General features: G+C 42.3%; 1 protein-coding gene across 3 annotated transcripts in view; it reads left to right on the top strand.

The window, feature by feature from the left end:
- The window catches only part of CSF3R (colony stimulating factor 3 receptor), a 186,887-nt gene that overhangs the window by 158,985 nt on the left and 3,721 nt on the right, over positions 1–24,181 (top strand). For all 3 annotated transcript variants that reach the window (XM_086956461.1, XM_086956460.1, XM_086956459.1), the window contains exons 11-15: positions 9,140–9,241; positions 19,603–19,749; positions 20,575–20,715; positions 23,139–23,220; positions 23,302–23,383. In XM_086956461.1, coding sequence (XP_086812587.1) covers positions 9,140–9,241; positions 19,603–19,749; positions 20,575–20,715; positions 23,139–23,220; positions 23,302–23,383 — 554 coding nt within the window. The remainder of the gene's footprint in view (positions 1–9,139; positions 9,242–19,602; positions 19,750–20,574; positions 20,716–23,138; positions 23,221–23,301; positions 23,384–24,181) is intronic.

The raw sequence follows: 24,181 nt of genomic DNA on the forward strand, positions 1-24,181 counted from the left end.
GCTTACTTATAACTAAAGCTCTAATACTGAAAACAGCCAAAATGTAGTAAAACTAATATGACTGCTTTTTCATTCTCTAAAAACAACCATAACCCCATTATAATCTGGCTTGTCATCGCCATGTATCATGGTATACTGCAAAGTTATCACAGTATACATAGCCGAAATTGTAACCAAGGCCTAGTTCTATTATTTGGTGGCGGGACCCTTGTGCCACTCATGGTGTCACATTGGCAGTGCAATACGTAAGTCATATTTATAAAGCAACGTAAGGCCACCATGCGTGACCCTGCGTTTTTTGGTAAATCTGGAGAAATGCAAGACAGTGCAATTCACTGTTTTGCGTTACTCTGCAGACCATATTCTACACTGGTGCTAAATTTCACATACATCCGTATGCCACACCACTGAAGCCACTTCACTGTATGATATTCTACTTTGCGCCACTCTGCACTACGCCTCTTCACAGTCCGAGACTCCACTCTACAACACTCCACTCTACACCACTCCACTATACGCCACTCCACTATACGCCACTACAATGGAGGCTACGCCACTGTACGCTATTCCAAGCCACTCCAAAGTACAACACGCCGCTCTACACCACTCCACTTAGCGCTATTACACTGTACACAACTCCACAGTGTGCCAGTCCAATCTACGCTATTACACTATATGCAACTCCTCTCTACGCCTCTTCCATGTACGCCACTCCACTGTATTCCACTCTGCTATACACTACTCCTGTATATACTATTCCACTCTAGGTTGTTCCACTCTATGCCACTCAATTCTATGCTTTCACAGTAAGCCACCTACTGTACCCTACCCCACTCTATGCCACTTTAGTATATGGCATTCCACTCTACCACACTTCATTCTACGCTATTTGATTGGACGCCACTCCAATGTACACCACACCACTGTATGCCATTACACTCTGCCTCATGCCACTGATAAGATAAGATAAGATATTTTATTTTGCTTGATTAGTTAAAATCTTTGCAAATACATAGCAAGAATTATTCCCATTATACACAATTAAATACAATTAAAACAGATAAAAGATGCGTAATCTAAAAGTCTTCAATTGCCTGTTCTATATTTATACATTATTCACATAGACTCTTGCATCTCATGTAGTGCTATCTGCCAATGACTACAACAACTTCCCAGATCGAATGGCACAGCTTAATCAAGACCACTGTCCAGATTGAAGATCTGGTGATAAAAATACTGATACAGCTAAAACAAAGTATTGAGTTAATATTATACTTATAAAGTTTATCAACATGGTTCGGATAGCAGCAGGGTTTTAAGTCTCTTTGTTACAGTCTCAAATCATTTTGTTAGCCGACAGTTGAGCTGAACGTCAGTGGGTTTGAAGCATAGCTTCACTGCCTGCCTACAGGACTGGATGCCGTAATGCCTGAAAAAGGGCGAAACAAGGTGCATCTTATATCCTTTAAGTTGGGGCAGTTGCAGATAACGTGGATGATGTCTTCCTTCCCACTTCCACATAGGCGACAAGTCGGAGAGCCACCTTTCCTTTCCCATGGTGGAAGATGGGGCTTAATCGTAATTACCCCCAGCCGCAACTTCAAAAAGTTTTCCTTCTTACTTATCTTGATTCCGGTACTCAAATAGGCTTGGGGTTTCAGCCTTACATCGTCACTGAGCACTATCCAGTCGTGTGCCTTATTAGTGAGAATTGCTTTGTCTTCTAAGACAGATAGCATTGATGTTGTTTTTCGTGTTGCTTTTTTGAAAGAAAGATGATCCGTTGGAACGGCCCAGAGATCAGACAGGCCCAGTAACTCAATTGAATCGAGCAAGTAATACCTGGCTGGGCATTTTTCTTGGCTGACCAGGGCTTTCAATAGATGGAAATTTAAAGATCCTGCCTCAGCGCTTCCGATTTTATGTCAACTTTTAACATAGGTGCTCCTCCTTTCTACCGTTTGTCTTTGAATCCCAAATTCTAACCGGATTTGAGCCGGGGAGAAACATTTTGGGAGGTGGAAAATTGCTCTGTAGGCATTAGCTATTATGACATCTAAAACTGCTGCATCTTTACCTTTTAGAGCCTCACTCCCATATGACAGTGTCGGCAGCAGTTTAGCCTGTAAAAAGGGTTTAAGCGTGAGGTCGGGAAGCTGTCTCTTCAATGACTTCAGGGCTAGATACGTGGTGGTCCCCTTTCTTTGGATGGACTCTAGCTGGAGTTTAAACGTGTTTTTATGATCCATTAGGATTCTTGAGGTTTATTGTTAGGGAGTTCCGCTTAGAAAAACTGCTTCTCGTGTTTATCAAATGCTGAAGGCCAATTGGTGTCCTACTAATTAAAACCAGGTCATCCGCATATAGCAAGTTTGACATTAGCTTGTTCCCCAAGTTGGGAGCATGGGATACACAACTGTCCAACTCCCCAGGCAGGTCAGCCAAAAAAAGAGTAAAGAGGGTCGGGCCAGGACGCACCCCTGCTTGAGGCCCTTAGAGGTCTTGGTGCGTTTTGAGATGTATGCCCCTTCACCTAGTTTAACCCTGATCCATGTGTCTGTGTGCAGCTGTTTTAGCCGATCCAAAAGAGTGGTTGGAATACCCCAATTGTCCAGTTTTACCCAAAATTTGGAATGGTCGACATGGTCGAAAGTGACTGTATAGTCAATAAAATACAGGAAGAGAGGCATCTTTGAAGTTTTGGCTGCATTCATTAGCAGTGTGAGAGCCAGCATGCCACTGTATGCCACGGCTGTCTACATTAAGCATGGGCGAATTTTGCGAATTCGCGATCCGCGAATTTGCGGATTTGTGAATTCACGATCCGCAAAATTCGCGAATTTGTGCGAATTTGCGGATTTTTGTTTTTTTGCGTGTTCGCGGGGTTTTTTGCGTGTTCGCGTTTTTTTTTGCGTGTTTGCGGGGATTTTTGCGTCTTCGCGAGCCGCTTGCAAAGCAAAGTTACCCATGCAGTTGTTTATGGGAGAGGGAGAGAGAGATAGATAGATAGATAGATAGATAGATAGATAGATAGATAGATAGATAGATAGATAGATAGATAGATAGATAGAAAGAGAGAGAAAGAGAGGGAAAGAGAGAGGGAGAGAGAGAACGAGAGAAAGAAAGAGAGGCCGGATCTCTGAAGGGCCAGATTCCTGAGTTGCCCCTACAGAACATACAGCTATTTATTTTTAGCAAAATGCATATGAAAATTGTGCTGTAAAGGTCTCTTTTAGTTCAACCCCTCCTGACAACTCAAAATGGGTGTATGTGCCATCCTCTCCCATTTTTCCTGTTTTTTATATCTGTAAGTGCTTCCTGATGAGGTTTAATTCCTTGGACAGGTGCCTCGTTGCCTACTTGTAACTATTCTCTGACCCTGCTTCAAGGGTCAGAGCAGGGTCAGAGAATAGTTGCAAGTAGGCAACGAGGCGCCAGGAAGCAATTAGCAGCAGGTGTCCAAGTTGAAGTTAATTTGTTTGTAACCCTTTTGTAAAAGGTTACAAAGAAATTAGGTTCAACTTTTGCACCTGCTGCTGGAACCTTTGCTTGGCTGAAAATTCGTCCCCGCTGATTCGCGGATTTTACCGCGATTTCGGGAGATTCGCGGATTGCAAAATCGCGGAAAATCCGCAAATTCGCCCGCGAAACGGATTTTACGCCCACCCTTAGTCTACATCACTCCATTACACGCCACTCCACTGTACAATACGCCACTATTACACTCTATGCCACTCCAATGTACAACACGCCGCTCTACGTCACTCCACTCTATGCTATTATGCTGTACACAACTCTACTCTACGCCAGTCCAAGCTACGCTATTAACTTGTATGCAACTCCATTCTACGCCGCTTAAGTGTATGCCACTCCACTGTATTCCACTCAGCTATACACTGTTCTTTTATATGCCATTCCAATTTACACGTTCTATTGTTTGCTACTCCATTCTATGCTTTTTCACTGTATGCCCCTCACTGTATACTACCTCACACTATGCCACTCCAGTGTATGGCATTCCATTTTACCCCAATTCATTCTACCCTATACTATTGGACCCTACCCCAATATACGCCACTATACTATATGCTATTACACTTTATGCCACTCCACTGTACAACACTCTGCTCTACACCACTCTATGCTATAACACTGTACACAACTCCACTCTACGGCAGACCAGTCTACAGTATTACACTGTTTGCAACTCCACTCTACGCCTCTTCAGTGTACATCACTCCACTGTATGCCACTCCGCTATACTCTACTCCAGTATATGCTATTCCAATCTACGCCATTCCACTGTATGACACTCCACTCTATGTCACTCCAGTGTGCCATTCCACTCTATCCCCCTCCATTCTATTCTATTCCATTGGATGCTACTCCACTGTATACCACTCCACTGTATGCTATTGCACTATAACCCAATTCAGTGTACGCCACTCCAGTCTACACCATTTCACTGTACGCCACTGCACTGTACACTACTCCACTATACGCTATTCCAGTCTATACCACTCTACTATACACCACTCCACTCAACTAAATTCCACTGTATGCCACTCCGCTATAGGCTACTCCACTCAATGCTACTCCAGTGTACACCACTCCACGCCATTCTACACCAGTCCAGTGATCGCCACTCTAATCTACGCCACTCCACTAAATGCTATTTCACTCTTCCCACTCCATTGTATACTACTCCAATCTACACCACTCCACTTCACGCTACGCTAGTCTACTCTATGCTATTCCACTCTACGCTTTTCTACTTTATGCCACTCCACTGTACTTCACTCTATGCTATTCCACTGTACACCACTCCATTCTACGCTAGTACACTGTACGCAACTTCAATCTTTGCCCCTCTACTGTGTGTTATTCCACTCTACCCCACTCCACTGTAGGCTATTACGCTCTGCCCCACCCCACAATACACCTCTCCACTCTAAACCACTTCAATGTACGCCACTCCACGGTATGCTCCTACACTATATGTTATTACACTTTACACCACTTGACTGTACGCTGCCTCATTATACACTATTACACTCTGCACCACTCCACTGTATGCCTTTCCAGTCTATGCTACCCCATTGTCTGCTATTTTACTTTGTTATTACACAGTACACAACTCCACTCTATGCCACTCCACTGTACTCTCCGCCACTCTTTATAACTTCGCTCTACAAAACTTTACTACACTCAATGCCACTCTACTAGACTCTATTCCACTCTATCCTCATACACATCACTGTCCACATTTGCAGTCAACTCTATGCATGTACACTCTATTGTACAACACTCTACTCTACTTACCAAAACTGTACAACACTGCACTCCACTCTACTGTATGAGGTGGCACTCCAACTTATAACATTTTCGTCAACCCTTTGCTATCCCACTTCAACGTACACCACCTACCGCTAGGCTAATACACTGCACCCAACTCCACTCTACACCACTCCACTCAATGCTATTCCACTCTGCCACTCCACTTTTCTACACTCCACTGTACCGTATTCCACTGTACGCTATTCCACTGTATGCTACTCCACTTTACGGTACTCCACTCTATGCCACTACAATGTATGCCACTCCATTGTACGACACTCCTCTACTCTTTTATAACTCCTCTCCATAAAGTCTATCACACTTCATGACACTCTACGACATTGTAATCCACTTTATCCCCGTACACTCTACTTCACTCTATGCCTGTACACTCCTATATACAACAATCTATTCCATGATACAACACTTTCCTATATAACACAACACTCCATTCTACCGCACAAGACCCCACACCAATTTATAGCAGTTTATTACCTGTGCTACTCAGGTACACTCCACTCAACATACACAATGTGTATTTGTAAAGCGCACATTCACCCAAGGGTATCTTGGCACTGAATAACAGATGTTTGTACAATATGACACAGCAACACACTCTATTGTACTTTACACCACATTAAGTTACATAACTCCACTCAACTCTCCTCTACTGTACCAGACTTTAACTCACTCTACGCTACTATACAACAATACACTCTAAGCAGCTTCACTGTTTGACACTCTACAGTACTCAAAGCAACTCCACTCTACAACACTCTACTACACTGTATGTCACTCTCCAACACTTGACTCATATCTGTACCTCATCACTGCACTGTACATACCCTACTCTACTCTACGATACTCTACTCCTCTGTACGGAACTCTTGGTATGCCATTGCATCCCACTTTACTCTACATATACATTGTACTCCACTCTACTTCATTACTCCATTTTACGCCACTCCACTCTAACCATTCAATGCCATTGTACTCTATAACACCGTATGCCAATCCACTGTACCACACTCTACAACACTGCGCTGTACTGTACATTACTCGACTCTACAAAAAACAACTAGATGGTATCCTACTCTAGTCTACTGTAGTCTACATCACTATCCAAAAGTGTACAACAACCCACTACACTCTTCTGCACAACACAGTACTACAATTTATGACACCTCACTCGCCTGCATGGCATTCACTTCACTCTACTGCACTCTACACCTCTAGAGTCTACAAAAGGCCACTCCACTCTATGACACTTTACTCCACTCTACCCTACCCGACTCCACTATACTCCCCTCTACTACACTGTATCCCATTGTTCGCTACTGTACTGTACTCTCTGCTACGCCGCTCCACTGACCAGCACCCTACTCCATTGCATGCAACCCCACTTTACACCACTGCACTCCACTCTCCTACACTCTATCATACTCTATGCTCATCCATTCTACGCCAGTGGACTACACTGTATGACACTCAGCAACACTTCACTCAACTTCTCTTTATGATACGACACAGAACACCACTCTTTGACACTCTCCTTCATTGTACACTACAACACTCCACTTGATGATACTTCATTCTATGATACTCTACTTCACCCTACTCCACTCTAAAACACTACTCCACTCTATGACAGTCTTCGACATCCTACTCTACTGTTTAACAGGCTATTCCACTGTACTAGTCTATGATACTTGACTCCACTATATGACACGATGCCACCACACTATATAACATTTTACTACACTGTACAATATGCTACTCCACTCTACTCCACTCAATTCAAATCTACAATACTCAATTCTATGACAATAAACTTTACAACACTCTCCTCCACTGTATGGCCCTCCAGATAACAACGCTCCACATTGGACTCTACGATTTGAAACACATTCTTATTACATTCTTTTTCAAAACATTGAAATTCAATTAAATAAGCAAAGGTTAAAGCTTAGTTTTAGTTAGGAAACCATATTTTCCAAGTTTAAACTGCACAAACTTTAAAAATTCTAAGTTATAACTTTCATTTACAATTTATCCATCACCTTCAAATTTTTAGATGTAGCGTACCATGTTACACACTCTTTTCAGCTCGCCAATAAGACAACACTAACTATAACTCGCCACTCTACAATGCACTGTGTTCTGACCAATAATGATACTCCACTGTACAACTGTATGAGACTATCTGCCACTGTACTGCACGACACTACACTTGACAACACTAACTATATCACACACTACTTCATGGAACTCCACTCTATGCCACGAAACTCTACAGCACCCTGCTACACTCTATGCCACTCTACCCAATAATACTCCATTCCAAAACACTCCATGTCTTGACACTCCAGTCAACGACACTCCACTGTGCAACACTCAGCTCTACAGTTTGACAGGCCACTCCACTCCATTCTACGATACTCCAAGATATGACAACCACGCTACTCCTCTGTATAACACTTTACTACACTGGAGGCTACATCGCGCCCCTCTACTCAATACCACTCTACAATACTCCACTCTATGACACAAGACTCTACGGCACTCTGCTTCACTGTACTGTACTACATTCCACTTTACGACACTCCAATAAATGACACTCCACACTGTGATTTGAAACACACTTTTATTAATAAATAAAAATCATTAACGTCCAATGAAAAAACAATGGTTAAGGATCATTTATAGTTAGTAAATCCTTATGTATTCATTCTATAATAACCCGGCTTAAAATACACAAACATTAAGAATTGTAATGTTATAATCCTAACTTCAATTTATAATTTACACACTATCTTCAAATTACTATGAGTCGCACACCTCCGAACACAGTCTTGTTGCCTCACTCACCATACCACATTAATTATAGTCATGACTTTATCATGTTCTGTTACTCTTGAATACTACATCAATCACAGCATGTGAAACCAATAATTTATATTAATACTTATAACTTCTCAATTTACATTATATGTCACATCACAGTGCATGGTAGAGTGGCGAGTTATAGTTGGTGTTGACTGGTTAGTAAGCTGAAAAGTGTGTGTTACGAGGTCCACTACTTATAATAACCATTAAGGTGGTGGAAAATTTGTAAATAAAAATGATAACTGTAACTTTTGGATTTTTCAAGTTTGTGTAGTTTAAACTTGGTTTGTGTAGGGAAAATAAGTTTTCCTAACTTTAACTAAGCTTTAACCTTTGTTTTTTTCATTGATGATGATAGATATATAGATAGATAGATAGATAGATAGATAGATAGATAGATAGATAGATAGATAGATAGATACTTACCTTCATATATTGTGGTAGTAGAAATTCTAACTACAATATTTTTGAATGATGATATTTAAAACATGATATTCCATTGGAGTAGTCTTAAGATATGACATTGATTTATGCAGAGCTTGGCCGGAACGTTTTGTGAAATGACTATTCATAAATTATGACCCTGCATAGTGCACAACACACATTTTAGAATGTATGGTGCTATATACATTTTGCTCTTTGTTCCTTATTATTTGGTGGGGGTATCTTTCATGTATGGATATTTTATAAATAATAGGGACATGCAAAAAAAGACAATCTACTTGTCTAATCAAAAATAGCTTGCAGTGTCACTTTCAGCACAGCTTTTGAATAAAAACGTTTATTTGAGCTTTTGCATAACACAAGTTACAAAATGGTAGAATGACAAACTTCCTGCTTTTTGGTAAGGAACAGACCACACTTTGTTACAGCTCTTGCATAATACCTCTGTATACTTTTGCCTCTTCTTTTGCAGAGAACATTGAGCCTTTTGTGCGGTACAAGATATCATTGTTTCCTGTGTACAAGAATGCAGTTGGAAAACCAGTACAGACGGAAGCCTACACCAGAGAGAAAGGTATAGTGGATAGGAATCTTTTCAGTGCCCTTAGATGCATGCTTTTGGGCAGGATGAATTTCACGTACTCTCCTCTGTGGAAATTGCTTGAAATGCAAAAAGATTATGTAAAATATGTGTTAGGATGTGAAATGCATGTCTGGCATTTTGCACTATTTTGTTTAAGTGAAATGCATCCTTGCATCCATTTTGAACACAAGAACTCTGTTCACACTAAAAAATAGAACAACATTGTGATTGATGCAAACATCAACTTCTCATGTTTGGTTAGGTTACATTGTTCCCATGGTCCTATGTGAGGATTATTACCCGCACAAAATCTCTATTTCTTATAGTGGTTTAATGGAGTTATCTAGGACATTTCGTGAAACAAGAATAATTCAAAATGCCAGAAATTATGGAAGATTATGTTAGCGTGAATGAAATGCCTAGAGATTTAAGTATTCTCTATCCCTGGCTTCCTCCCGAACATTTAGAAAGAAACTGTATACTAGGAAAAACAAAATATATTTTTAAAGGTAGGGATGATGCATGTGTCACAAACAGTTCTAGTAATACAGCATAATCCATTATCAATCATGGTGTAAGCTAATATATTACAATTGCTTGTGACACATGCATCATCCCTACATTTAATATGGTTTCTAACTAGGTTCAAAGGCTCTTACCTAGATTGGACGCACACTATGTGCTCGAAGTATCTCAATTTTTATTTGGATATTAGCTTACTGCTGCCTTTTGCTAAATAGCCCGTTACATCCTCACACAAAATAGTATACGATGGCACAAGGACATGACATTGCAGTGAGGCATTCCTCAAAAGTTCACCAATTTTTCCTTGGTTATGCATTTTATTCAAAAAGTGTTTTTCATCGGATTAGAAGAAAAGCTCTTACTTTATTTGAATGTGTCTCGTGTGGCAGTGAAAGATCTGTTCCACTGCGGATACATTTTTATTGCGTAAGCATAGACTTGTATAAGTCCCACTTACTGGTCTTCGTGCAGCTCATGCAGTTTCCCAATATTTCTACGCTATGCCCTTGCATAGTTTTTTCACATAAATTGGCAATATTTTCTCATGCGCCCTGAAAGCGATGTTCCATTTTCACCTCAGTTATCTTTAAAACAGAATTACATCTCAATTTTGAAGCTGTATGGATCTTGCCAATCATTTTATTCGAAGCAAGTTCAAAAGAGTGCACAAGTCCTGATGTTTCTGTAAAAACGCATGCCCAAAATTACTCCGTGAAATGCAGTTAATAGTACCCATCGTTTTTACAAACAGTACTGGAAATTAGCAAGAAAAAACAACACACAAAGCGCCTAATTGCACTTATGCATCATTTGAAGTTAAGCATTCAATCCAAGCCAATCTGGAATTAATAAAAGAAGTCCCTGGCGTGTTTCACTCTACCTAAAGCGAGTGAGAGAAACATAGCTTTGTCCAGAAACAAAGGAGCACCCAGTCGAAGCTTGGTGTAGATGGCACAAGGTAATCTTATGCTTAAAGACTTAACTGCAGTGATGACAAAGGTCTTTATCACTTTTCTAGCTTGACGTGGATTGGCACTATGCTAATCCTATGCTTAAAAACTAATAGAAAACCGTACATTTGCGGTGAGAAGTGATAGAGTGTCAGTGGTGCTGTAGGGAGTTCTATATAAAGGAGTTGCCCTCCACCGAAAACGTAAAAACTACCCAGAGTTCCTCCTTTGCATAATTTATGTGGCACTCTAATTCTGATAGGGTATTGCTATATATATTTAATGAAAAAAAAATGTTAAAGTAACGTTATAGTGAGGTTAAATATTCCACAACAACATAACGTGTTAAACTCTAAAAACATCTCAAATTCACCAGTTATAGTTATCTCTCAAGTAACTCAGTCGCGGCTCGCAATATGCGCGGGGGAGATGGGGTCGCGCGAGGGTGGGGGCAGGGCGGGGGGGTAAAAATAAAGTAAAAAACTTAACTGACCGCCGTGACCGGGTCTGCGCCGCCTCTGCTGTCTTCAATGGCGCCTTCGTCTCTTCTGTTCTGCTAGTGGCAACCCCTCTCAGACAGCCAATCCAGACGCTGCTCCAGCAGCACCAGGATTGGCTCGAGCAGAGACTGTCCCCGCCCATAGGAGACCGGGGCCGCGGCAACTGGCCAGCAGCAGCCCTCGCTAGCTCTCCTAATGTGCAACAGCAGCACTGCAGGCAGTAATAGTGCGCATGTTTGGACTGGTCAGAAAATTGACCAGCCCAAACCCGAACATGCGCACTGGGCCGGCCTGCTTGCTGTCAGTGCTGTGTCAGTCAAACAGTTACGTTACACAACACGTCACAAACCCAACCCGCTCCAGTGCTGCCCCACCACCTTCCACGTCCTGACTGACAGATTTCGAGACAGCTCTCAGCTTCAGGACGTGGACGGTGAAGTGACGAGGAAGAATGTGGCCATGCTGTCTAGTGGGGCAATGCCCCAACACCCCAATGGACACACCGCCACTGAAGTAACTATAACTCATGCCCTAAGGTAATTATAGCTTGCGCCCCCACCATGCACAGTGATATTAACAATGATGCCAGAGATGTCATGAGTTATGTAATATTTAGGGTAATTAGCAGTGCATCGCAAGGATGCGAGCTATAGTTACTTTAGTATAGTTTTTTTCCCAATGAATTTCGTTTTTTTTAAAACATAGAGTAATATTGAATTACCATATGTTAATCCAAGCCCCTGCCTCGCTCAGCCTCTGCAGGGCTAGCGGCCACCCCGACATGCAGCCAACCCAACACTACGCAGGGCATTCAGACCTGCATGGTGGTGGTTGGCCACAGGGCCTGGTCCTGTAGACCCTGGGGCCTTTTGCTTAAAGAGGAGGGGAGCCACATAACGGCCCTCCCCAAACCTAATATGGCCCTGAGGACCCCATCCCCCAGTGCCATACATTTTTCAAAGAAGAGGAGGGGGCCCCGTGGCACCCTCCCTGAGACTCCTTAGGCCCTGGGGCCCCATCCCAAAGGGATTTTTTTTAAACAGAGTGGGCTACATTGCCCCCTCCCCAAGCCTTATTAGGCCCTGGGAACCCCATCCCCCAGGCCTTTTTGCATTAAGGAGGGCAGGTGGCCTCCAACTCAGGCCAATTTTGGCCCTGAGTACCCCATTCCCTGGGGCATGGCACCATATTCAAGGAAAGGGGGACACGTAACCCCACTCCCCGGGCTGATTTCGGACCTAGGGACTCCATTCCCAGCCAACAAAGGGTGTGTGCCCTGATGCCCATCCAGGGCACCCAACACTCTACTGTTGGGGGCCACAAAGGGGAGAACTAAGGCCCCTGCGGCCCAATCTGGCTCCCAGATCCAGCGGGATCCGGCATTGCTCTCACCTGCACGGAGCAGTTAATAATGCCGTTCCCTGTTATCGCGAGCAGTATTTCAAAATATTTTACTGCCTGAAACAGAGCTAAAGTTAGCTCCCAACAGGAATTAACATTTTTCAAGGTCCTGCCAACTAGGTGCGGACTTGTTGTTTGCTACCACTTGGCGGGAGATTTGAAACTGCCCCGCCAAGCGAGAGCAAAAACAGGTATCCCTACTCGTGCCAGTGCAGACAGGGAAACTGCTATGTCCCAGGGAGCATGCCGGGACATAGTCTATGAACCAAACCTGGAGGATGGGATCCCCAGGGCCATTAATGAGTCAGAGAGGGGGGCTGCGTGGCTCCTCCCCCTTTGTGCAAACATCAGCAGATTGGGTCCCAAGGGGCCGAATTAGGCCTGGGAAGGGGGGGCTGTGTGCCCCCACCCCCTTATGGTTGGGCCCCAGGGGATGTGGTCCCTGGTGCCAAAATCGGGCAGTGGAGAGGAACTGTGTGCCCCCCTGTCCCTTTACAATGCGGCCAGGCCCCGGGATCTGGAGGCACCTGGGGCCAAAAATGGCCCGGGGTGTGGTAACGCTTGCCACCCCACCCCCAGAAACCAGAGCTGGGCCACACATGCTCCTCTCCCCCAAAATATAAATATTTGTCACCCTCAGGATCTGGCACAAACATGGGGCTTAAAAAAAACAAGCACAAGAGAACGTGCTTGTTTTTTTCCATTTATTATTTTTCCTCGGATCCTCTGCGAAGTTTGCAGCAAATTTTTAAACAATTGACTTTTTTCAGTTTTTGTTTTAGGACTTGGAACCCAGTCTCAATTCCTAAGATGGCTGGCATTGCTTCCTGATTGAGGGGGTGGCAGCCAATCAGATTTCAATATGAGATCTGTTGGGATCCGCAGAGCCCCCAAGTCCCTCGATATACAAAGATTTTGAAGGGTTAATTGCTCAAGAACTACTGAACGGATTTACATCAAAATACAAAAATCACTCTTTCTGGACCTATATCTAGCTTTCTGCTACCTTTGGTGTACATTCGTTGAGCAGTTTAGGCTGTAGCTGTGTTTAAAGTTCCAGTCGAATAATGAATGAGAAAAACCTGCTTTGGGATCCCCCTTTTTTCTCGACCCCGCTTTCTGGATCACCCGGAAACTTTCCATGCACAAAAGGCAAAAAAGAGCACAATTTTAGAAAGTTTCATGGAGGTTCATCAAACAGTGCCAAAGTTATTAGGAACACAAACAATTCATTTTCTATGGAAACATGATCCTAACTACAACTACTCAGTGGCAACCGCTATTGGGTACTATATATAAATAGTTCAGCTCGTAAAGCTACAGGTTCCTCCACCAATCAGTGCTGGTGCCAATGAAAGCATGTGGCGCCCATCATAAATCCCAAACAAATCAATCTTCATCGAGGAAGGAAGAGGCACACCAACTGTAGTGCAGTTCTTTAACGTGCAGGCCAACAAAGACAATGCGTTTTGGCTTCACAGAAGCCTTTGTCAAGTGAACATCATGCTCCCGAGCCACAGAATGTAACATAGTTCACTAACACAAAAGAAATTCTGTATATTGTGTAATACCCAAACTTAGCAGTTCTGCCATTTCATATAACACCTAATAAAGCAAACCTAATTACAAGTGATATCTGTACAAATATCAAAATGATTTACATTTCAACTCATCCTTAAACTATAATCAAAAGTACATAATAATGCAAAATAGAAGTAATATTATACATATTGTGATAATTGAGCACAGTATAGATAACATTGCCTATTAACTCATGAATAATATATTTCTGTAATGAATTCTAAATACATATCCATGAGCATTATCCTTTGAACTCATTATGGATAAATAGACAACTGTCATAATACACAACTCTGACACGTTAGAGCACGAAGTTAATCATGTGACATAGCAAATTTAAAAATGATGTAACGTGCAAAGTGTAATTCTACAGAGTGACAGTAAAATACTGGTTGTGTTATTCAATAGGAACAAATTATTAAGAGGATGTTATTCTGTTCTCCACCTCTGGAAAACATCAAAATTGATAGTTGCTGTAAAGAATGGCACGGAGTATGCGCAGCAAACTACAATACTATAAAATTGGGCAAGTGCCCCAATAGGTAATTTTGGATACTATATATGTAACATACTTCTGGATTTTCCCCGGTCAAGTGCGTCCAGATAGCCCTGGTTAGTGCTGTTTCTAAGCACAACAAAAACATTTAGTCTTTGAAAATTCATATCCTGACTTCTACTTATTGGATTTTTGTTGTTTCGGTCTTGTTTTGTTGATAAAAAAAGACGTTTTTTTACTTAACTGGTGTGGTGTCTTTTGTGGTGTTTTGACTGAGTTACTGTTCGAACGGTTGTATGACTACTTTACACATTGCCTCTTAAGTTAAGCCTGCCAGCTCTGTACCAAGCTACCAGAGGGTGAGCACATGTTAATTTGAAGTATGTTACAGACTTTTCCTGGCAAGGATTGTGATTCCTGCTTGGACTGGTGCATACCTCTGCCAACAGGAAAACCTATTCCTAACAAGACCATTGTCCATTAAAATGGCACAATCAGAATTAATACATGAATTTGTCTGATTCATGTCCCAATTATGTCAAAACCATCAATACAAATCAAAATCAACAAATAAAATCATCTGATTCATTCCTCCTTGAATCAGTATCAATACAGTATAAGCGAACAGGATGGTGCATCACATTCAATACAGACATCCATGAGATATGCGAGTGTACATGTGTACATATAGATGTAGTGGCATCATTCAGTAAAAAAGAGCGGGGGGAGATACTCATTAGGGGAAATGTACAAGCCAAAGTTATCTGCAACAGGTGTAACATCTTCATCAACAAACGCCAATGTGTACAGATAATTCTTCATCGCTGTTCACACCATTGGGGTTCTTGGTATTAATATCAATGATGAGAGCAAATTATGTAATCCTTAACTGCTTTTCACGATCTCGACCTCTGATGGCTTTAAGGATTCTATCATACAATAAATACACAATAGATCACTATTGCTATATATTGTGTTTCTGGAAGAAATGTCTTGCCACAGTATAAGATTGATCAACATATTTAATAGCCTGCATGTGCTCTTGAATTCTTTTTCATACTGGCAACTTAGGGCCCCATTAGAATGGCGGCCGGATTGCCCCGGCCGGGCCGGCGGTAGTCACCATCAGCCCAGCGAGGGCATTCCGCCCGCCATCCTTGTAGAAAAGACCCCCTGCCATATTATAATGGCTGGGGGGTACGAGGCGGATGGAAAGACCGTCCGCCGCTTTTCCGCCCGGTCAACATGTTGGGTTCAATATGGTGGCGGTGTCTTTCAGACTCTGGCAGCCATATTAGAATGTGCATTTGTGAATGCCTTTCCGTGTTGGCATTGCCGCCACGGAAAGGCATGCAGAGTCTGCTTGGGGGGCCCATTGCCGGCCCCCATGGACTCTGGGTGGTTGGGGGGTGCACATGCCTTTCAAAGAACAACGTGGCAGGCTCAGCGCGGTGCCTATCACGTTGTGCTTTTAAAATCACAACATGTATTTTTAGCATTGCGGCGGGCGGTGCTTTTAGCAATGTTAAAAATACGGGATGCGCCCGCCAATGTGGCGGGCGCATCCTAATTGCCCCACGGTCCCTTTTACCGTGACAAAGTCCGCCCGCCATCCTAATTATGCCCTAAGTGTTACCAATATATGTCAAATCACAGGAACCTTCTAATGCATCTACAACAAAACCAAATGTACAGGTAATATATTTTGATATCTGCTTGGCAGTGAATAAGGATCTTGATTCCTGCTATATTTGCAGGCTTTAAAGAATCTGCATTTGAAAAACTCTTTCTATGCGCTATGTAAATTAAATCTTTTTTGAGTCCTTTGGTGACTGTGTAGCAACATGTTATTAATGGATTGCAGCTTTCTATAGGTTATAGATGGAGAACGACCTACCTCAGTACATATGATCGGATCGGCAATTAAAGGGCATTCTGCATTTTAGGCTGCAATAAAACTCTGGCAATATATCCCCGATGAGCAAACCATTACAAACTATTCTGTTGCTCTTTCAAAAATCCCTTCTGTGTGCTACAATTGTGAATTTCTTTCAAATAGTAGTCCCTAATGGGGATGCTCCATTTGAGAGTTTGGAGATGGTGACTGTGGGCATGTAGGACACTATTGCCTGCAGTCTCTTTCCTATGTAATTATGTCACTATTATGTTGTTTTCCACATGCACAGAAATGTTCGGGTAGTCACTTTATTGTTTGCTCATTTTCTATGTAAATGTCAAATTCGGGTTATTTTTTCCTAATCTGTCAATAAATTACTTAGCTTTGGGGATGTTGCCATCCCATATATGGAACATATTATCACTGTACCTGATCCACATTGGTATGTGTTTGGTGTATCGTTCATTGTCCTCGGTGCAGACCTCCTGCTCCTCCCATCATCAGATGAAAAGAGTTGCAAAGCTGGGGGCAAAGCAGCTGCCTATACCTGTTCCAGAATACTGACGATACAGTGTGTCCTCATATAGAAATCTATTCTGCTCAAGACAGTATGTCGTCATGTCACCTTGTATCTGAGTATGATTATACGGAGAAATTGATCTGCTGAGAAAAAAATGCATGCACACCCTTACTACTATATCCTGTTTGCTGTATGTATATAGGGAACAAAAATCTTTAGCAGCAGTCGTCAAACTGGGGGACGAGCACCCCTAGGGGGCCTCAAGTGATTCCGGGGCGTGTCAGGCACTAGCTATAAGAAGCATTAGGCTAATAACAGTGCTTTGTTTTCAGCTGAATAACTTGAGCCTCCATAGGCCGCTCTGTCATGGGCCATCACAAATATCTTTTGTCATTTATATCCTGGCTGGTAGCAGGTGTCAAAAGGGAAGGGACTACAAATATTCTTAAAAAAACCCATCCCCATTTCCAATAATTAGATTGTGGATATTTTTACATGACAGTAAGAGCTGTCTGACCAAAATAGTATGTTTGGCAATTGTGTATCTGATTGCATTTTTTTAAAACGGTAAAATAACTTAACTGCAATATTTAAATGAGTCTTGACATATTTAAACACTGCCAGTTTATTAAAAAGATTGTGAAAAATGTTGGTGGTGGGCCAGATGTTTTTTTTTCATTGCAGACGCAGCAATTTCATATGTTTGAAGACTACTGATCTAGAGTCATCATGGTGTACGTTTGCTTCCACTGAATATCATATAGTGTTTGCAAAAAAGCAGTACTTTCCCAAAAATATGAAAAAAGGCTTGTGAAAGATGGAGTCAGGAAATTATCTAAAAAATAGCTGTATTCTTGAGCAGGCCTCCGTTTGGTGACACAATGGGCCTGCCTTGGTGGGCTTTGTGGGATGTTTGTGAATCTTAGGTAGAAAATAAAGACAAGGCAGTGGGCACTCTGGGTTAGTTTACCTTTAAACATTGTCATCTGTGTCCAAGAGATTGACCTCATGCTATTGCCACAGCATATTGTGATAATCGTGGGTGGAATTTCTATATGTTACTCAATCTATAACCTAATAACAACTAGAAACACTTAACTGTGTCAGTGCATCTTTTCTGTAGTCATTGGTGTTCTCACCTTTATCAGAGGGTTTTATGACTATTTCAGGATCATTCAATAAACTTTGAATGACAAGTCTCTGGTCAAAACTCAATTGTTCCTATTTAAGGGCCTAACTCAGTTTATCCATAAAATAGGGACAATTTGAGTTCTGACCATAGAATTGCCAAGTATTAGGTGTTGTTGTTAAATGACTGCATTACGTCTCCCCCTTTCTCCCTAACTATATAGTACTTATTTGGTGTTTTTGACTTTTGCTTGCTGACACTTCCTGGCAGCTTCAATGTGCTATCATACGCATGCGGTAGTAAAGTTACATGTGGAATTTTATGTAGTCATTTTTGATCAACTTTCAACCACTTTAAAGATAATAAGGCAGATTTAATCTTTCTGGAATTCTCCGTCCTACACCTAATGCAACGTCCATCTCCTAAAACTTATAGCACAAATGTAATATAATATTCCTTCAGAGTCTGTGTTTTAAGAATGTAAAACACTGACCTTTCATGTTTTTATTCTTGGTCTTTACATGCATATCTGTGCAGGTTAAGCAGAACAAATACTCTTGTCGGGTGAGGGCAGTCCATGGACGCAGCTTTTCTTTTGCCCTTTCAGCATTATCATGTGAAAGTGCCTCAGGGACAGCAGGGGGATAGAAGGAGACCATGAGACCTTCTTACCAGCAGGAGGCAAGGAGTGCATGGATGGGATAGACTCTACAAGGGAGGGACCAAGCTGGTCTTGTTTCCGGCTAGGGGTCCAAGAGGACATTGAGCTGAGCCAGAGTCATGCATCAGGATGGAGCCAATCCTGACCCTTTAAGGGCTCGCCCATTTCTCCTAAATTAATAGAATTTATCAAAGCCATGGGTGCTCAATATATACCCTCTTAAGGCCAGTTGAGACAGACACTCAGCCCGATTTGCACTGAAAATTATCCTCTTAGACGTGGATAGGTTAATTACTACGTTTTTTTGTGTGTTGAAGTAGACAGCACGGTTTTAACCTTGTGCCAGCCTGCAATGTGTGCGTGTTTCTTCTAGCCTGTGTGTATATGTATGTTTGTATCTGCACAGGAATTAGTAAAGAGCGGATCCTCAAATTGAAAGATCTGTTTGAGTCAAGAACTCCCAACGGTAGAGTTGGAGCTGAGGAGGACTGGGGATGGAGCACAAAATATGTAAAATATATTTTTGTTTTGAACTGACTTTATATGTGGCAATAAATATATAGGATGCGAGGGGATTTCAACGCAAGTAAAATGTCTGTCATTTTTGTAAAATAAAGATATTTAATAAAAAAACTCTTCATCCAGCGGATTATTCTCAAAAGAGTTCACACTGTTGGTCTTTGTTTCTTCAGCTCCTTCAAGATCTCCCAAGCTAGAGGTGAAATCCATCGGCAGGGCACACGCTGAGCTGGCTTGGGAACCAGTGCCAGTCGGGGAGCGAAACGGCTTCCTCACCAGCTACACACTGTTTTGGACAGACGCCAATAAGAAAACATTCTGTAAGTCCTGTTTCATGCCTGTAGACGATTTTACTTTGCCAGAAGTTTAACGTGGGAGAATGCATTCCTCACAGCATCACTAAGATTCACCTATGCAGCCCCTGTTCTTCTCTCTATAAGCTGCCATTTCTTTGAGCAATGAGAAACCTATCATCCTTAAAAGGAAGGAGATGTTGCGGAAAATATCATATGACACAATTCTCCAATCAGAGGTCTGTGCTTCCACATCCAGTGCGGCTAGAGCTTGAAAGGTGATGGCCGAGATGAGGGACAGTGGCTTCCTACTATAATAGAAGACTGCCACATAGTACAGCTGCAACTCTCTCAGAGCCTCCCATTGAACTTATGGTTACGGGGAACATGGGTGTCGGTAAATTAGTCATGTGTCTCTTTTTCCTATTTTCAAGTATTCCTGCTTCTTGTGTTCATCTAAAAACTGAACCTGATGTCAGTTTCATGACTTTGAAATTACAAAAGGGTGGAGGACGGTGCACATTTTAAGGTCGGGGTAAAACTCAAGATGCAGATGACTGCTATCATTAGAGTTGTTGTTACCATGGGGAGCACCACCCATAGTCATCAGTATATTGGTAAGTTTTACTTTCAGTATCCATTTGAGTTGGAATACGGTTGTTCTTCAATTGAAGAAGAGCAAATTGTACTGAAGGCAGGGGTTTCCCAATTTACCGATTTATGACTAAAATGCCACTTCCTGTCTGTTGAAACCTTTCTTTCCGTTTTACCCTGAAAGTTTATCTTGCCTTCAATGTGCGCCCCTGTGAATGTGTCCTGATCTAATGGTTTACTTATTTCTTTTCACTCTAGGGTCCGTCCTGGAGGCCTCCTCAAGAAGCTTTATTCTGGTGGACCTGGTGGCATCGAATACCTACAAAGTGCATCTGATGAGTTCGACCAGCGCCGGAAGCACCAATGGGACCGTCTTGACTTTGCAAACCACTCGGATGGGTGAGTGACAAGTCAAATCGATCATAATCCCTGGGAGGGCTTTCGCCAAAGTATGGAAAGATAGCAGGGAGGAGAGAGAAGAAAAGCAACCAGGGTATGGTATTTATAAACCTAAACAATACAAGACTCCAGATATTGGCTTGAGAAGGTGCAGTTTATTGTAGAGGGAAAAGGACTCCAACCACCAGTTACAGATGAAGGTCCCAAGTCCCCCACAGACATCAAGCCTTAGAAATTCCTAACAATAACATGGAATACTGTGACATAAAAGATCCCACCTACCAGAGCACAGTACATGCCAAACAGGGGCTTGAGAAAGGTGAGGGAAGAGAGGGATGATGAAGAAGGTGGACACAGTCAGAAAGTGTGTGTCTGTGGGGGCCAGATAGATAAGTGTCCAATCCAAACCCCTACTTTATCCTAGATGAATGTGATGAACGTGTGACTGCTGAATTCAAAATAAGATGAAGCACCACTATATTGTTGTCTTGAATAGCTTTTGGACAAACAATGAAGTGTGTGCACTGAAGTCCGAGTAATTACTGCACAAGCCTAAGGGCAGCTTGGGCGCAAGATAATGGGTAGTTTTCTTGGATGTCCCCCTGTAGAGGAGTCATATTTACCATTTAAGACTCATGTGTAGCTCCAGTAACAATGAGTGGTAAAATAGCACTTTGCTTGGTCTAAAAATTATCCCATGGAGAAATGTGAGACGAGGACTGAAGAAGAGTATTTTTAGGTGAGTTAAAATGCCCAAGATCTGAGAAGAGAGATCTAAAATGTTCAACTGAGAGGAAGGAATAACATATGTACAAGGTCATGAGAAAAGATTGTGGATGTAGTGAGCAAGGTGTTGAGGGTTAGACTGTAATGAGGAGGTGAGATCTGGAAGATTGGTGGGTTTTACCCGCATATTTGTGGATGTTAGGGCTTGTGTATAAGATACAAGGTGTTGTGTGGTAAGGTTTTTATTTCATTTATGAAGCGGTGCACACATTGACTTTTATAATGCTTGGATAGATGTAGTGATTCAAGGATCACGATGAGGGTGGGCAGAGGTGACATTACAAAGATGTTGCTGTAAGTCAAATTTTGTTTTCGGAGTGTTTTTGAGTTGCTTAATGAATAAGGGGTTCAATTAGGGGGAGAAGTGGCTGTGAATTTCAGTGAAGAGTGTTGGCAGAGGGAAAGTGTTTCCATTGGGTGACAGGGACTACAAGTGCAGGCGTTGTGGACTGCAGAAGGCAGCCGCCATGTGCAAAGTCAGAGTGATGCAAGGTGATGTTGCAAGGGGAGTGGATAGGTTTGATAGGCAACAGAATGAGATCCATGTGAGTTTGCTAAGGAAGAGTGAGTGTTTGTCAGTAATGTAATGGGACGAGGGAAACAGTAGATGCAGCCACCTCCCAATGCTACACAAACATGTCCATAAATAAGTGTAAACCAGAGTCAAGAAAGAAGACACACCCTTTATAGGATTAAGAGGGCTCAAACCTTAAGGTGTGTATAATAAAACAACTGCACACAAAGTGAAGTAAAATAATTCCACAAGAGATTACCAGCCTGTGCCTCATCCATGATAGCAGTAGCTTTTTAGGAATGCTTAACTTAGACTTCACTGTGTCACTGTTCCTCAGCCTCGGCCTCACACTTTCAACCCTCTGCAGGGCTTCCGGATGATCCACTAACTTCACCCCCACAAGTAGTTCACCCTAAAATGACTACTACTTCCCATCCATTTCTAGACGAACATGTTTGGGCTCCAAAGCGTTTCGAGAGTTGGTGCAATCAGGTGACTCAGCCCATTCCACTAACCGGAATACAGGGTCAACAATGTCAACTCTACACTCAAGAGGGGCTCCAGCTGTAAGACAGGGGAACTTGAATCCATATTTTCTAAGCAACCAGCTGCTGAAGCGGGTGGCCCAAATGTGGGGAGCTCTTAAGAAGATAGTCCACATCATGGGCAGGGGGCACTGTGAATCACAGTGACATCACTGGTCAGGCAGGGCTCCCTGCTTTCTTTGACTAGAGGATGTTCTGCTCCTCCTCCCCTCCATCAAGCTCCTTTAGTGCTGCTCCTACCCACACAATGTTCAGTTTGTCAGCATTTACTTTGGCCTGGGGTCAAGTGCCAAGCCCACAAAAGAGGGGTTGGCAAGACGTGGAAGACCATTCATGCTAAGGCCAACTTGATATCACAAGAATCTTTCCACAGGACACTTGGCCACTGCGGTAACTGAACAGTCCAAACCTTTGCTGCACTGACAGCTAGACCAATTCTTTCCTGATCACTGTTGTTCCTCACATTAGTACCTATGCGCCCAGTATTGTCTATGAATCTGAAAAAAAGAACCTCCTACAGCTAAAGATTTATCAAGAAAGCACAAACATTTGTCCATATTTGTTTTGCTTCTCTGCAGATGAAATTGGAGTCAGTATGCTGATTCTGGCTGGGACAATGACCTTGTGTCTGCCATTTATCATTTATCTGATGAAGCAGAAGTAAGTTTGTCGAAAAACGTTCTGTGTTGAACTGACTGTTTACTTTTGTGTGGTTAAATATGTTCCTTGTATCCCCGAAAGAATGAAGAATCAATTCTGGCCAAATGTACCAGACCCAGCCAACAGCACTTCAGGAAAATGGATTCCAGCTGAGCTACAGGAGGTAATTAGATGTATTACAGCTTCATTGTGTTGCAACAGAGAGGATAATTCAGTAGTAAGTGGGTTCATTATCAAGGAGAGGTTCAGAGACATTTGCTTATCAGGAAATTTCCTGATTTACTATAAACTAGGCTGGTTAGAATGACATATGTCCTCCCACCTTCCTATATAACTGTTGTATGTGGTGGTGTAATGGGCAGGGAATTCAGCACTCACCGCAGTCAACTGATCTGGGTTTAATCTATCATCATTCTTTAGCTCACTCCGCCACCCCAGTTCAGACTTGGCCATATACAAATCCGTATGACCCTATGCCTCATGGGAACAGTCCAGCCCGAACTGCCAAGCCATGTCTTCCCTGGACCTTAAACAAGCATCCTGGGACCGGTTTCTGGCTAATCAGCCGCCATCAGCTAAGCTAGCTTGAATCCAGTGGCAAAGTGAGCAAAGGACCCACGTCTGGGCATACCATGCCAACTGGTAGTTCATTATCTGCAGCATACATTTATTTATATGTCCTTGGTCCATACTGGCGTGCAGCATATTTACTGGCAAGCATAAGATACAAGATTTGCAGTATGTTACTTTGTTTTGGTTGTCCACTGTAAAACACTTAGATTACAGTTTTTCCTAAATCATAAAGAATGATCAACTATTTAATCTATCCGATCTGGCATTGGTTGTCAGATCTATTGGATATATTTTAAGTACTCCGTCTATTGATTGGTCTATTAACATACATGCTGTTTTTCAATCTTATCTTTCAGTCTACAAATTGACCTAGTCCTCTGTTGATCTA

Source organism: Lissotriton vulgaris, chromosome 2_1 (genome assembly GCF_964263255.1).
Source record: "Lissotriton vulgaris chromosome 2_1, aLisVul1.2, whole genome shotgun sequence".
Classification (NCBI taxonomy): Eukaryota; Metazoa; Chordata; class Amphibia; order Caudata; family Salamandridae; genus Lissotriton; species Lissotriton vulgaris.